The sequence below is a fragment of the Schistocerca gregaria genome, chromosome 1 (assembly GCF_023897955.1).
Source record: "Schistocerca gregaria isolate iqSchGreg1 chromosome 1, iqSchGreg1.2, whole genome shotgun sequence".
Taxonomy (NCBI): Eukaryota; Metazoa; Arthropoda; class Insecta; order Orthoptera; family Acrididae; genus Schistocerca; species Schistocerca gregaria.
Window position 1 is genome coordinate 319,727,880 of NC_064920.1, and position 17,119 is coordinate 319,744,998.

General features: G+C 42.8%; 2 protein-coding genes across 10 annotated transcripts in view; one reads left to right on the forward strand and one right to left on the reverse strand.

The window, feature by feature from the left end:
- LOC126343484 (COMM domain-containing protein 4-like) overlaps window positions 1–17,119 on the forward strand; it is a 492,684-nt gene that overhangs the window by 309,563 nt on the left and 166,002 nt on the right. The window lies entirely within an intron of this gene.
- The window catches only part of LOC126343442 (uncharacterized), a 63,051-nt gene continuing 54,965 nt past the window's right edge, over window positions 9,034–17,119 (reverse strand). The window contains exon 7 of the mRNA XM_050001938.1: window positions 9,034–9,216. Coding sequence (XP_049857895.1) covers window positions 9,109–9,216 — 108 coding nt within the window. The 3' untranslated portion in view covers window positions 9,034–9,108. The remainder of the gene's footprint in view (window positions 9,217–17,119) is intronic.

Below are 17,119 nucleotides of genomic sequence, written 5' to 3' on the forward strand. Positions count from 1 at the left end.
TTTAACATGGACAGAAGACCGTTGTTGATGATGTTGTTATGGTCTTTAGTCTGAAGACAGCTGTGTTGTAGCTCTCCACGCTAATGTGTCTTTTGTAAGTCTCCTTGTTTCTGCTTAACTGTTGCAACCTTCATCTGTTTGAAACTGATTATAAATCATTTTCTCCCTCTAAAATTTTATACCCCACGTTTCTTTCCGTTGCCAAATTAAATATCCCTTGAAGTCTCAGAATGTTACCTATTAATCTCTCAATTCGATCCAGTACCTCCTCATTGTTAATTTACCCATCTAATCCTCAGCATTTTTGGGTGGCACTACAATTCAAAAGTCTCTGCTATCTTTTTTCTGAGCTGTTTCTCGTTTACGTTCTACTTATACACAAGGCTACAGTTCGGAGAAATGCCTTAACAGAAGACTTCCTACAACTTAAATCTCCAGCTAGTGTTAAAAATGTTCTCTTCTTCACAAATGCCATATAGCAGAACGCAGTGCGTCATTTCTCTGACGTTTTCTAGGCCAGAGACGTTTAAAAGGAGGTAACGTTCTCCATCTACACCCACACTCCGAAATCCATCTTACGGTGTGTCGCGGACGGTACTTTGTGTATCGCTGTCTGTTCCCTTTTTCCTGTTGAAGTAGCGAATTGTACAAGGGAAATGCCATTTCTAGTAGTAAGCCTCTATGTATTCTCGAATCTCTCTAATTTTATCTTCATGGTCTTTCCGCGAAGTATACTAAGAAGAGAGCATTAAATCTGTTGACTGTTACAGGAACTTCAATAGTAAACCGCACCGTGATGCCGAACACGTCTCTTGCAGCGTCTGCCACTGGAGTTGGCTGAGCATTTCCGTGATGCGTTCGTGCTCACTAAACGAAACGCGCCGCTCTTCTTTGTATCTCATTTATTTCCTCTATCAATCTGCCACCGCATGCAGCCAAGTCAAATGGGGGTTTTTCCGTAACAAAATTACGGAATTTTTTTTCTCAGCAGTTCTATGGGCTTTTTTAGGTTGCTGATTCAGAATTTAATGTTTACTTCCTTGTAGAAGGTCAACTTCACAACGAAAAACGCAAAAAACTCAAAATTTTCACACTTTTTTCAACATGTAACATGTCACCCTCAGTTGCAAATAGAAACCAAACTTTACCCAGGTTTGAGCCAAAATAATTTGGCCTTCTTCAGAAGTGAGTGACACTAAACTACTGCATGCCAAAGTTTGGCCATGTCAAGTATAAAATTGTAGCACCGTAGTAACCAGTCATAAATCTACATTGCTTGCGTTGAAGGGAAACAGGAGGCCTGCCAAATTATTTTGGCTGAAACTTGGGTAAAGATTGGTTTCTATTTGTAACTGAGGCTGACGTGTTGCATGTACAGTTATCACAGTTGCTGACAGGGCATCACAATGTTAAATATTCTTACACTTTTTTCAGTTTTGTCGCGTATGTGGCCAAAATATGCATTTTACGAAGACAACCATTTAATATAAAATTAAGGTAGACTAAAGTTCGTACAAAATTCACAAGTCGTGTTAGATTTTCTGAAGAGCGGCATTTGCGTTAGGGCGCGTTGAAGAGCAGCGATTTTTTTCGCCCTCCTGCGAAAATGCCCAGTCTCGCCCCTTACAAATCGAAAAACATACATGTATCAATAAAAACCCCTACAACGCGTAAAATTGCATTACTTTTCTTACAAGAGACACCTGTAGCATTCGGTTTTCTTGTTCGTGGCGCAGCGTACCTACTGCATTCTCTTCCGAAAAGATTCGTCCCGAATCTTTAACATAGTGCTCCCAGTGTACTACCTTAACTCTAATAATTTACATACCTAGGGAAATCTCCGAATTTACCATACAGGACTTCTACTCACACTTTACTACTACCATGTATCTCTTATTGTACACCTATACACTAATTGAGACCTTAAAACTTTGCTTCCTTGGCCAATGCCGGCCAGTCATTCAACTGGTAAGTGGTGTGTTTGCACGTCCACAGCCTCTGCCCTCTTGCGCCTTACCAAGAAATACAGTACGCAAAAGCCTGCTAGAAACGCGCCACAACTGGTGGCTGATCCGCTCGTCACTAGTACTTCGTGCTCCTGTTCTTCCCGGAAATGGTGTACCTGATGCCACATTTCTTCCATCGAAATTCCGCTTGCTGCAACTCTATTGATCACTCCAAGGACTCCAAAATCTCTGGACTGAATTTGTCATTTAAATACGTTAAATTTTGGACGGGCAATATCATCAGACATCCTTCTGGCCAATACAACGTATTCTACGACAACGTCGTAACAGTTGAGCCTATAAGCGTATCCTGAAGATGAAACTCTGTCCCGTCTACCTCACATGTCGTGCCATTAACGATGACTCTGCTTTCCTTAAGCTCACGCTCTTTCAGCCCTACCGCTCTGTCTCCTTCGTAGCAGTTCAGCCATACAGTTTCCGGCGTGAATACGGAATATGTGCACACATCCTCTGAAAGTACGTTCAGGCTGTCAGAAGATCCTTGCCACAACTCGTCCCATTTATTTCCCCAGAAACAAATTCGCTTCACATGTCCGCATATCAGTCCGTACTTGGCCACACAGACAAATCACAACCTTCCCTTGTACGCACCTTTCCATGTTTACCTGTGACATTACCAAGTGAGCCTGCCTGCCTGTCCTTTGAGACTAGCAATACTTCCCGTATTTTCACCTGCACCCACTTCCCCAGTATCCTCCGTTTCACTGAATACGGGTGAATGCTGTAGCAGCGAAATTCTAAAGTTTGTCCCCACAACAGATACACGGATCGCTATATTCACTCTGGGTCAATCTGTTTCCACCTCTAGAACAGTACCAGATTCTCCTGCGACACTTTGGCTGTATGCTGTAACTCCGAGGGAAACTGCCTTTCTGTCCGCCATAATCCCATCATGAATTCTCTCATTATCACTAATGCGGGACCAAGTTGCCCATTCACCGCATGAAACATCCCCTCCTGTAACATCACCACTTCACAAGTAGAATCCTCTAGTTGATCCACTAGTCCACGCAGCAGCCTCACTACATTCAATTCGTTGTCCAATGCACTCGGTTGCTACTGTATTTTCTCCAAATCTCTGTTCAGCACCTCTGTTATTTTACAGCACACCTGGTTAGCTCTGCTGCTAATTCACGTACTAGTCTTGTGTTATTCAACAGCCCTTGTTCTAAGTTCGATAACTGCGCTGTGTGCCGCTCCAGGGCACCCTTCATAGAACTTAGCATCTGCTGAACCTGAACAACCGCCCTTCCTCTTCGTCTACTGTTCCAATATTGTCTTTAGCAATTTTCCTAGAGCATCTACCCAGTTGCTCTTCCACTAACTCCTAGCTTGAGGAACTACATCCACCAACTGTGACAACTGTGCCCTTAATTTATGTAAGTTTACTGCAACTCCTAGTACTCTCCCTTTATCTCCCTAAATAAATTATTTCCCTGTGCCTCCTTGTATACAGTAATTCTGAAAAGGCATCCTCCAACCTGTAAACCTCATTCCATTTCTTCCAGATCTCCACTGTTGTTTTAGAGTCTATCTGTAAGTAGTAAGCCATACATCTGGTTGTGTCGAGAACATCACATCTGTTTCAAGAGGCTGAATAACCGTTACCTACCCTCCCTCGCCCATTCAGACGCACAGCAACGGCAGGATCATATTTGTTCCCCAGTATGTCCTTACGTATTCGCCACATGTAGAATAAAATTACTCTGTCATCCTCTCCCTCCTTCCGAAAATGTACAATCCACAAAAAATATCACTAATAACGACATGAAAAACTAACAACTCCGAGAAAAAGACAGCAAATATCCCTATGTCAATAAAAGTACATGCTCCCTGATATAGTAAACAAAAAACAACAAATTACACATATCCAGCTTACTTACGTGCCCTTAATTGATAATGCACATCAAGCGCCTTACATTGCTCACCAATTTCAGGTTCCTTCTTTCTATGGCTTGTAACTTTCACATCCTGGCTGGTTGCTCATGACTGTGATATCCCCTCTACCATTCCTTTGAACGGTTTTATGCGACTGATGTGTACAACAGACGTTTTTGTGGGTAACTGTATCTTGTAGTTGTTGTGGTGTTCAGTCCTGAGACTGGTTTGATGCAGCTCTCCATGCTACTCTATCCTGTGCAAGCTTCTTCATCCCCAAGTACCTACTGCAACCTACATCCTTCTGAATCTGTTTAGTGTATTCATCTCTTGGTCTTCCTATACGATTTTTACCCACCACGCTGCCCTCCAATACTAAATTGTTGATCCCTTGATGCCTCAGAACATGTTCTACCAACCGATCCCTTCTTCTAGTTAAGTTGTGCCACAAACTTCTCTTCTCCCCAATCCTATTCAATGCCTCCTCATTCGTTATATGATCTACCCATCTAATCTTAAGCATTCTTCTGTAGCACCACATTTCGAAAGCTTCTATTCTCTTCTTGTCCAAACTAGTAATCGTCCATGTTTCATTTCCATACATGGCTACGCTCCATGCAAATACTTTCAGAAACGACTTCCTGACACAAATCAATACTCGATGTTAAGAAATTTCTCTTCTTCAGAAATGCTTTCCTTGCCATTGCCAGTCTACATTTTATATCCTCTCTACTTCGACCATAATCAGTTCTTTTGCTCCCCAAATAGCAAAACTCCTTTACTACTTTAAGTGTCTCAATTCCTAATCTAATTCCCTCAGCCTCACTCGACTTAATTCGACTACATTCCATTATCCTCGTTTTGCTTTGTTGATGTTCATCTTATACCCTCCTTTCCTGTATCTTAACGTGTAAAAAATTTCTTTATTTTCCCCTTTGATTTATAGGGACTACTGACCATTACTTATTGCCCGCACGGTGTTGCGGCAATTTGCACATGCATTTATTCAATTGTTCCTGACGTTCCAGCGCCTTCATGTTTGCCATTTGTGCATACCTCCACCTTCCCTAATTCTTCTGGCAGCTTCCCTCACTGATTCACCATCCGGTTCCAGTTTGATAATGAAAACGTTTGTTTTGTACTGTGCTACAGTACTAGCACACTGATCTGGCATCGGTACCATTGCCAGAAATAGAGAAAAATTATCGATGATCGTGAGAACGTACCTATTTCCTGTTGGTGTTTTATTAAATGGCCCAAGAACATGTAACTTTAACATATAAAATGGACTGGACGCCTGTGGTATCCTTCACAACGGCATTTTTCGATGCGAAATTTCGACCCTCTGTGCACATGGCATGCAGTCCTTAACATACTGCTGCATGTCACACTACCTGTTTCTCCACCAAAATTGCTCTGCTACACGTATGTCCACCGCACGTCGCCCACCGTCACATGACAGCATCTGTATTTTTGTCAAACGGAAAATTAGTAATTATTTCTTACCGTTTACAAATCCAGTCAAGAGAATCAGAAGGTTTTTCATTTTATTTATTTATGCAATTATCTTACGTGGAAGTTCAGACGTCCTCCTGCATCTAACCAAACGCGCTAAGAAATTTTATTTATAGTTAACATTACGATGCGCACTGCTTCATTTTCAAAAGTAAACTTTTGGAATTAACGGTATCAAATACCTTGTTCAGATCAAGCATCGCTAAAATGGTCACTCTGAGTCTGTCCGTTGTTTCTCTAAGATTTTTAATCAGTTTAATTAATGCTGTTACCATGACTTTCATTAGTATTTGTTGCATTATTAAAACTGATACGACAAGCCTTCTGCCGTTCATAGACAACGTAGTCCGAGACCCTTACTGCTTTGTTTAATACGCTGATGGACTGGTAATATTGTGGTTTTGGATAATCTTTAATGAGTATGGTCGAATGCTTAATGCTTTGTTTTCTCTCAGTACGGTGTGTGACGCTAATGAGAGAGAACTCAAGGACGTTTTAAGGACCGGAGCAACACGTTCTATGAAAAAACAAAAAAAAAAACCATATCCGAATGGCACGGAAATCGGTAGATTTGATGCACACGTACGGACAAACAAATAATTACGAGTTCAGAAAAAAATTGGATGATTTATTCAAGAGAAAGAGCTTCACAAACGGAGCAAGTCAATGACTCGTTGGTCCACCTCTAGCCCTTATACAAGCAGTTTTTCGGCTTGGCAGTGATCGCTGAGTTGCTGGATGTGCTCATAACGGATATCGTGCCAAATTCTGTCACACTGTACGTTATTTCGTCAAAATCCCGTGCTGATTGGAGGACCTGCCCATAATGGTTCAAATGGCTCTGAGCTGAAAGAACTAATCGATTTGTAGTGTTATGTGTCTTCTGCGTTACCTTAGTCTTCCTTTAGATGTCTTCGTCGCCTTTAATAGTCCAAATCCTTTCACGAGTCTGGCAGGCTAGCGCGCTGAACATTTAACTATATGTTTTATGTCAAAGGCCCTACCACTAGGCCATTTTTTTTCATTTTTCTAGAAGCTAAATGAACAGGAGTGCCCAGGTCATCTTACTGACAAGTAAATAAGGAAGACGACACGCAAAGATGTTTTCATTAATGAATAAACGAATGCAGAAGAGCGTTGACTCAAATAGGTCGTAGTTTGAACGTGATTACAACTAACTCACCACATTTGTGTACAGTTTTCCTCAATGCTTACAGCTTAAGAATAGTTCACTTCATAACTGGAAAGTAGGAAGTAAAAGCTTGGTGCAGATGGCTCTGAGCACTATGGGACTCAACATTTGAGGTCATCAGTCCCCTAGAACTTAGAACTACTTAAACCCAACTAACCTAAGGACATCACACACATCCATGCCCGAGGTAGGATTCGAACCTGCACCCGTAGCGGTCGCGCGGCTCCTGACTGAACCGCTCGGCCACTACGGCCGGCTAAGTAAAAGCTTGTCCTCCCTCCTTTGTCAACAAACAAGGAAGAGATTTGAGAGTAACCGGGATAATGTAAAGTGGAGAGGGAGGGGGGGGGGGGGGAAGGTGCAACAAGTATCTGTTTTCGGTCCGTTACTTTTCGTTATGTTTGTCAATGATCTTCAACGAGCCGGCCGCTGTGGTCGAGCGGTTCTAAGCGCTTCATTCCGGAACCGCGCTGCTGCTATGGTCCCAGATTCGAATCCTGCCTCGAGCATGGCTGTGTGTGATGTTCTTAGGTTAGTTAGGTTTAAGTAGTTCTAAGTCTAGGGGACTGCTGACATCAGATGTTAAGTCCAATAGATCGTAGAGCCATTTGAACCATTTTTGATCTTCCACGAAACACAATAGATGACTCAAGAAGTTCCTCTTTGCAGATGACATAGCTGTAATAATGAGTAACTTGATACGTAACGTAAATGATGTAGTTTGCAAAATAGTCGATAACATCACTAACATAGAACAGATTAACGCTTTGACTGAAAAAAAGAACGCAATACATACAATTTTTGACATTGAACTCTTGTAAAAGTAAAATGTTACTGGCTCATCTTGGGGAGAAACTCAATACTGCTATCTTCACTCTGAGAATAATCTCCATTATTTCTCTTGTGAAAAACGGAGGCTTATTTACTTTGCTTACTTTCACTCTTTTATTTCGAATCGTGTTCTTTTTTGCGATAACTCTGTGCACTCACCGAGAATGTTCTTAGCCCAGAAAAACACTGTTCTGTGGTGTCACTTCGCCTACTTCCTGTAGGCCTTTGTTCTGATGTCTCGGATTTCTAACGGTGTCATTCTTGTACATCGTGGAGTTTATTGTTGGCAATATTGTTTGATTTGGAAGGAAATTCAACATTTATTCAGTGAACACTAGACGTAAAAGCGATATGTACTTGGATAACACTTCCTTAAGCGTTTAAAGAAAGGTGTGCACTATTCAGCGTGTTTCATGTCCGATAGGATTCCCACAGAGCTGAATAAATTATATGGTAAACTCGAAGTATTCAATTCGCCGCGCGGGATTAGCCGAGCGGCCTTGGGCGCTGCAGTCATGGACTGTGAGGATGCTCCCGGCAGAGGTTGGAGTCCTCCCTCGGGCATGGATGTGTGTGTTTGTCTTAGGTTAATTTAGGTTAAGTAGTGTGTAAGGTTAGGGACTGATGACCTTAGCAGTCCCATAAGATTTCACACACATTTTGAACATTTTTGAACAACTGCAAACTGAAAGATATTAAGGCACATTCCTATTTTGTATAGGATTTCCTGGCAGCAATTCAGAACTTTTCTCTGTAATATGTTATTTATTCGTACACTCTCTCACAATCTTCCCGTATTTTATTAGTTATTCAATTATTTTGTTAACAAGTTTATAAATTTTCTAATCGGCATTTTTGTACACTATGTACAGACTATTTCTGTGACCAAGATTCTTTGGCTCAGATATTCTCACGGAACGTGATAAATAAATTAGAATGGTGGCCACTGTTATTGCATATAGATTTTCGCCTATCAGTCTGACGATCGTGATAATGTAGCGTGTTAGTTCCAGGTAGATGGGGCAGTTTACCGTAAGTTCAATATGTTAAAATCCGTGTGAATTCCTAAGGAGTCAAACTGCTGAGGTCATTGGTGCCTAGACTTACACACTACTTATGCTAAGAACAACACACACACCCATGCCTGAGGGAGGACTGGAACCTCCGCCGGGAGCAGCCGCACAGTTCATGACAGCAGCGCCCGAGACCGCTCGGCTAATCCCGCGCGGCGTTTCTCTTTCCACTAAGAAACTAATGCATGAGGATGCTGGTGGAAAGACAATAAAAAATTAACATTTCAATTATTGTGTTGTGTTGTGAAGCGGCGTAAAGGTGAAAAATGAACTACAAAGAAAGCATCGTTGTTTGCATGATTATCCTTGTAGATTAATATTTGAATCCATGTAATGATTAATACTTAGAGTTACGTAGGTGTTATAAATTCTCTGTATTTCATATGAGTGACTTAATGCTTTTTGTCATTGCACAAAGTACGTATCAAATAGTGCTTGAGTTGTGAGGGTGGTAGCATAATTTCTTCAGACAAATAATCAGAAATTTTTTATTAAAACTCTGTGTGATGCTGCAGATTTCATTCTTTATTTGTTCATAAAACGTCTAAGGCCTTTGCTGATAATGATATGGGTTGTTCCTGCCGACGACTGCCTATTGGTGGGTTCTCGCATGGTCCTTCTCGTGCAGCTTCTCCCAGAAGCTCCTGTCTTCCGCGTTGTCTGAGTCTTCCCCTTCTGTCTCCGCTGCATCTCCACGATCCTGTTAGAAAATAGAGAACAATGATAGTCATGTGGAACTTCGCATCTCTGGCAGCATATAAGTATACACAAAAATCATACTAGACAGTAAATGCTTATAATCGTGGTAGTGTACTCTTATTTGTCTCCCATCCTTCTTATAATCCTATCTAGTGTGTCACTGCCGACATAGCCTGCTCCGATCTAGCGCATTATTTTTGCTTAGGTGGCGGAACAAGATTCTGGCAAATTCTGTTTCCACTCTTTGTCTTTATTGAAATGACCATCTAATTTTTATTGCGTTATAATATCAGCATGAAGACAAGATTTTCCTTTTCTTTATTCCCGTGTTTTTGTTTTCTGTCAGACTGTATGGAATTGTTACTGGTTAATTATATCACAGAGAATAAAAGTACGGTATTTACATTGTCACTGAAGAAAACCTATCGTCAAGAGGATCTAAAATCGTGTTAATTACTGCGAAAGGACTGCCTTAGAAAGAAGCTGTAAGAACATTCTATGTGTATATGTTCATTAATATGAAACAGAGCGTGTTATACTGGCTTCGGCGACGTGTTTTATCATGTGCGTACTGGTTCTGTGTCGTAATCTACAGATGTCTGTGACGAACGACTTGCTGGTGTTTATCGACTCTTAAGACGAGGTGTGAGTATTCGATTAGTTAGGTACAATGGTCGTGGCGGCTAGTAGATTAAACGCGATTCGGGCATGATGTCTTGTTGTTCCCGGAACGATTATTACAGGTAAACAGTGCCGTCTCATCGCTCGCCACTAGCTGTAACTGTCACAGGTAAATATTGTGAGTTGGCGAAGCTAACGATTTCCTCACAAAAGAAAGCTATTTTTTGAAGGGAAGATAGACCATATGACTCGATAATCGTCGTACAGACTGATAATTTCACTGATCAAAGAAGACGTACTGCAAGTATGCTTAACTACTTCCTGTTACTGATATCAGCTTTAGTCATCCTCAGAAGCTATGTCTTCTTTTTAAAACAAGTCACTCTTTCTTCTTTGTGTTAATTTACATAATTTTTCACTGGTAAATGTCAGGATGGTTTATCTAAGACGATAACGCGACATTTACTCAAAAATTATCATGAATGTATTTTAAACTTAACACTTCGTTTTATGTATGTGTCTAACGCGGACATTTAAAATATCCTGCTTAGCCCAAATTGCCGCTGTTGTATTATTCTGCTCATTCACATGTAGAATCCTAATTCGAATAAGGATTTTTTCACACTACTTTCGTCATGTTGCAATTTTTAGAAATAGTTATGTAAATTGTAGCATCTGTAGGTCGTCGGGGTATATGTATAATGCTTTTATTTCACTTGGGTTCCACAAGATGTCAGTTGAATGACGTCAGTTAAATTATATAAAATCTCTTCCCGTGCACTAAAATGCGCCCTGTTATTCATACTGAGAGGCCTTTTGCGGCTCTGTTTTCTAACACTTAATATTCATTTGTGACGCTTGCTTGTAACATCTGCTGGAAAGTAAAATATCGCATCTGCCTTCATTTGTATTCCAAACATTGAAAGTTTCTGTTGGGTAAACTCTGAGTAAAAAGGACGCTCGCATTTGAGAACAAACAGAGGAGGGAAACCGCGCAATGAAATTCATCGATCACGTGAAACATTTCCACCTTAAAACTAGAAATTCCATTTTGCTCGTTAGCTCAGCAGGCTGCAGCTGTTCGATCCTGCAACTTCTGCCGGTGCCGGCTTATTCAGACTGTTGCCTTCGGGTTCGCAACTAGCGCCAAGTTCGACGTAAATACTCTCATTCATCGCCATATCTGATGTGTGAGGATGGCTCACTGTGTCCACAAGAAACAGCATTAATGCTAGCCGTAGAACTGCGATGGCCCTCTGAGCAAATGCAGCTGTTATAGTGGCAAGGAAATCACAGTTCTGTCCTATTCCAGGCTGCATAGTGAAATGCGCTTAGGAGAGGAAAATTTTTTTGCCTCCACTACGCGAGACAAAGCTGCTTTAGTTGTACCAGATGGCGCGTGTTGCCTGTTAATACCGGGTCGCTGTTTCGAACATCTCCGTCAGAATAGGTGTGGCTTCTAATACGTACGTCCTTCGTCCGTGTGATGTTCAGCGTTGTCGTCTGGCAGTAGCTCTTTAATCATACGAGGGCAAGATTAAACGTTCTGGGATATGGCGTTAATATCCCCGAAATTTTACTTTTATTATGTCTGGACACGTTGCGCAATAGCACAAGTGAATCTGCGGAATGGTTTTATTTATAAGACTTTTCAGAGTACAGCAAGCTTCCTATTTCAGAGTTAATGCGGACGTTCGATTCCGCCAGTATTCTAAAAACACGGATAATCTGTATAAATAAAGATGTAAATTTTCGTTTGTTCAGAATCACTGATTGCTTCGAATATGGGCTTGTTATTATCTATTTTTTAAATAAAATAATAATGCATAAAGGTCAAACATTATTAGTAAAAATTTCAAAAAGTTCTTGACCGATTTACTTTAAACTTTTAGACACATCTGTAATGTTATGCATCCTATCTTGTCCGAGTAAGTCCTGACTCCTCGATGCCGAGCCCAAAGCACTAGGATAGAAACTTTAAATTTGGAGAGGGTGTTGATCTTCTACTGTAGGTATTGTCTAAGAAGGGGTTTTTGGAAATTCCAATCCGAAGAGGGCGGAATAGGGGATGAAAGGTTTTTTGAAAATGTTTCCGTTAAAACAGTTTTTGAAGTTACAAGTACGAGTATTGGTATTTGGTTTACACTATTGGCACCGTTTGTTGATTTACACATGATCACGGGATGTAAAAATGTAAAAATTCGATTAAATGAAAACAGAAAAATTGCGCTGACCATACGGTCCCCAAGTGTGTGTGTGTGTGTGTGTGTGTGTGTGTGTGTGTGTGTGTGTGTGTGTGGGTGGGTGGGTGTGCGCGCGTGCGTTTGCGTGTACATGTCTGTTCAACTGCACGTGTGGAATTACATGCTGTCATAAAGTACTCGGTTCCGGAAAGTTTATAAACAGCAGAACACATCCAACATTGATGAAACTTTCAAGGAGTCTACTCTTTTTCCAAAGTCGGCCAACGAAGAAACTACGTAAAAATGAACAATGGCATTTAACGATTGATGATTAAATGTGAATGAAATATCCGACGTCGTTGTCGTATAAGAAGAAATATTGCGATACATTCTGCGTGGGGTATTAGCGACGAAAACGATTCCAAGCAAGAGAATTGCCGCCTTTTTTAAATGTTGACCATAGTCAGTGGTGCAGACGAAATTGTCAGCAACATCTGAACAGTTTCAGGCAAAACACATCGGATTTCGGTCGCCGATTTGTTAATGTGGATGAGATGTATGTCTAACACTTTACACCACAATCGAAGCAAGTACCAAAATGGATGTGTGTGATGTCCTTATGTTAGGTAGGTTTAAGTAGTTCTAAGTCTTGGGGACTGATGACGTCAAATGTTAAGTCACATAGTGGTTAGAGCCATTTGAACCATTTGATATGAGCCTTTAATTATGTGCATCTGTTAGACATTCTTCTTAAAAACCGGAAATAGCACTTTGTTTCAATCGCTTGGTATCCTCCTGTGCTTTGGTGACGTTTGATAAACTGCTGCTAGAAGAGGAGCAAATTCTCTGGCATAATCTTTGTAGAATCTCACAGGAATCTAATCCGGTCCACATACCTTTCCACTGTTCAGCGACTGTAGCAGATTTTCTTTCTTTGGTCTCTTATCTCAGGAATGCCATTTCGGCGTTCTTCCGATGACTGAAAGGATGATTTGTATCACGGTATTGTGCAATAAAATGATTTCGAAGATCGAATTAAGTATTTCGGTTTTCTCTGTCATCTCCCGTTTTCTGCCAGTATGGTCTCTGAGCGACTGAGTAACTGATTTAGATTCGTTTACGGACTTCCCGAAAGACTAAAACTCCTTAGGATATTTGGTCAGGTCGATTGACAAAATCATTCGTATATTGGGCATTCTAGCACTACTCCCCTTACGGCCATGATAGCTTCGTTTGCCTTCTGGTTTTCACAAGGCTTCGACTGCGCTTAAACCAATGAAGAAGCTCTCTTTGCTTCCGTGGAAACTTTCTACATGGTTTTTTAACAACGGTGGATAAGTATGAGAACATTCCAATTTCTTATTTGTGTCTAATGGAACGAATTTGTTGCTTTGCAACTTATTATTGTTAATCACAAATTTAATCGTTTTATTTTACAGTGTATATTTTAACAGACCAGCAACGTACAGAACCTGAAACTACCACTTTCATCTGTAGTTGTTTACTAGTTGTATTCAAAAATGGCTCTGAGCACTATGGGACTTAACATCTCAGGTCATCAGTCCCAAAGAACTTAGAACTACTTAAACCTAGCTAACCTAAGCACATCACATACATCCATGCCCGAGGCAGGATTCGAACCTGCGACCGTAGCGGTCGCGCAGTTCCAGACTGAAGCGCCCAGAACCGCTCGGCCACCATCGGCCGGCTAGTTGTATTAATCGCTGCCATATTACCTTATAAATACACACATCAAAAAAAGTTTTGCATCACCTCGGTTCTGAGAGTTCCTGAACCTGCAGAGGAAATTGTAATAGAGATCAACATAAACATCATTTCCGCCCTTTTTATTGCTCATGAAAACCACACCTTGCATGTTGCACCACTATACAGCGAGACCTTCAGAGGTGGTGGCCCAGATTGCTGTACACGCCGGTAGCTCTAGTACCCAGCATGCCTGTATTCATCGTGGCATACTATCCACAAGTCCATCAACGCACTGTTGGTCCAGATTGTGCCACCCCTCAACGGCGATTCGGCCACATAATGCCACCCCCAACCATCTGGGAACCTCCACCATGCTGCACTTCCTGGACAGTGTGTCTAAGGCGTTCAGCCTGACCGGGTTGCCTCCAAACACGTCTCCGACGATTGTATGGTTGAAGGCATATGCGACAATCAACGGCGAAGAGAACATGATGACAGTCCTGAGCAGTCCATCTATACCGCACTGCATGGTGTTGTGGTTGTAAAGATGGACGTCGGGAGTGAAGTTGCGCATCATGCCGCCTACTGCGCACAGTTTAAGTCGTAACACGATGTCCTGTGGTTGCGCGAAAAGCACTATTCAACATGGTGGCGTTGCTGTTAGGGTTCCTCCGAGCCATAATGCTTAAGTAGCGGTCATCCACGCAGTAGTAGCTCTTGATTTGTCTGAGCGAGGCACGTCATCGACAGTTCATGTCTCTCTGTATCTTCTCCATGTCCGAACAACATCGCTTTGATTCACTTGGAGATGCCTGGACACTTCCCACAAAGTAACCATGCGGACGCGATAGAACCGCGATATTGACCTTCTAGGCATGGTTGTACTACAGACAACACGGGCAGTGTACCTCCTTCCTGGTGAAATCATTATAACTGTTCGGCTGTCAGACCCCTTCCTTCTAATAGGCGCTGCTCATGCATGGTTGTTTACATCTTTGGGCGGGGTTTTGTGACATCTCTGAACAGTCAAAGGGACCGTGTCTGCGATACAATATCCAGTCAACGTCTATCTTCAGAAGTTCTGGGAACCGGGGTGATGCAAAACTTTTGTTCTTGTGTGTATGTGGATATATTTTTGTTCATGTTGATTCCCAAGGCACTTCAAATAGCCAAAATGAATAAACAAACAAATGACACCCATGTCCGAAATTGTTTCTATGTCTGAATATACACTCCTGGAAATCGAAAAAAGAACACATTGACAACGGTGTGTCAGACCCACCATACTTGCTCCGGACACTGCGAGAGGGCTGTACAAGCAATGATCACACGCACGGCACATCGGACACACCAGGAACCGCGGTGTTGGCCGTCGAATGGCGCTAGCTGCGCAGCATTTGTGCACCGCCGCCGTCAGTGTCAGCCAGTTTGCCGTGGCATACGGAGCTCCATCGCAGTCTTTAACACTGGTAGCATGCCGCGACAGCGTGGACGTGAACCGTATGTGCAGTTGACGGACGTTGAGCGAGGGCGTATAGTGGGTATGCGGGAGGCCGGGTGGACGTACCACCGAATTGCTCAACACGTAGGGCGTGAGGTCTCCACAGTACATCGATGTTGTCGCCAGTGGTCGGCGGAAGGTGCACGTGCCCGTCGACCTGGGACCGGACCGCAGCGACGCACGGATGCACGCCAAGACCGTAGGATCCTACGCAGTGCCGTAGGGGACCGCACCGCCACTTCCCAGCAAATTAGGGACACTGTTGCTCCTGGGGTATCGGCGAGGACCATTCGCAACCGTCTCCATGAAGCTGGGCTACGGTCCCGCACACCGTTAGGCCGTCTTCCGCTCACGCCCCAACATCGTGCAGCCCGCCTCCAGTGGTGTCGCGACAGGCGTGAATGGAGGGACGAATGGAGACGTGTCGTCTTCAGCGATGAGAGTCGCTTCTGCCTTGGTGCCAATGATGGTCGTATGCGTGTTTGGCGCCGTGCAGGTGAGCGCCACAATCAGGACTGCATACGACCGAGGCACACAGGGCCAACACCCGGCATCATGGTGTGGGGAGCGATCTCCTACACTGGCCGTACACCTCTGGTGATCGTCGAGGGGACACTGAATAGTGCACGGTACATCCAAACCGTCATCGAACCCATCGTTCTACCATTCCTAGACCGGCAAGGGAACTTGCTGTTCCAACAGGACAATGCACGTTCGCATGTATCCCGTGCCACCCAACGTGCTCTAGAAGGTGTAAGTCAACTACCCTGGCCAGCAAGATCTCCGGATCTGTCCCCCATTGAGCATGTTTGGGACTGGATGAAGCGTCGTCTCACGCGGTCTGCACGTCCAGCACGAACGCTGGTCCAACTGAGGCGCCAGGTGGAAATGGCATGGCAAGCCGTTCCACAGGACTACATTCAACATCTCTACGATCGTCTCCATGGGAGAAAAGCAGCCTGCATTGCTGCGAAAGGTGGATATACACTGTACTAGTGCCGACATTGTGCATGCTCTGTTGCCTGTGACTATGTGCCTGTGGTTCTGTCAGTGTGATCATGTGATGTATCTGACCCCAGGAACGTGTCAATAAAGTTTCCCCTTCCTGGGACAATGAATTCACGGTGTTCTTATTTCAATTTCCAGGAGTGTATTTCGGAAACTGTAAGAGGGTTGTTATAATTTTGTCTCCTATTACACACTGTAGGTTGTGTGTCTCTCATAGAGACCGCGAAGACAAGTTTAGAATAATTACAGCATAAACACAGGCGTTTAAGCAGTTATTTTTATCACACTCCGTACGTGATTGGAACTGGAAGAAACTTGAACATGTGATACGAAGCTAAGTGTCCTACGATGTATAATTCAGTGGTCTGCGGTGTATGTAGGTGTAGAGAGGTGCTTCGTGCTTCTCATATGGAGGAAAAATTGCAGGGCTGACAGTCATAAATGTGTGGTGGACAGTATAAAGATTTCTGTGGATAAGTCACTGAGATATAATACTGTAACTGTCTATATTTTATATACATCTTCTTTCAATTTCTTCTCAAGTTTCTATTTGTCATATCTGTGTTGCATTGGTTGCCGCTTGTCTCTGAATATGTGATGTGCTAGTCTTCTGTACGTAGATGGCGAAAAGACGCAGCTGAACTATGAGCCATTTGTTCTGTATCCTTGCGTTCCACGTCATGAGTGTAGCACAGCACTGTGTAAGCATTACATGTCGAAACCATCTTTCTGAAGTCTAGTTCTGTTTGTCGGGATCAGTTTTCTGCGTTATATTCTTCTATTGTGGCTTCCCTAAATCACCCCATATGGTGATTATTTTAGTATGGTGCTGGTTTTCTTCTTGCTAGTACCCCATACCTAATGAGCTACCACTGACCAGAGCT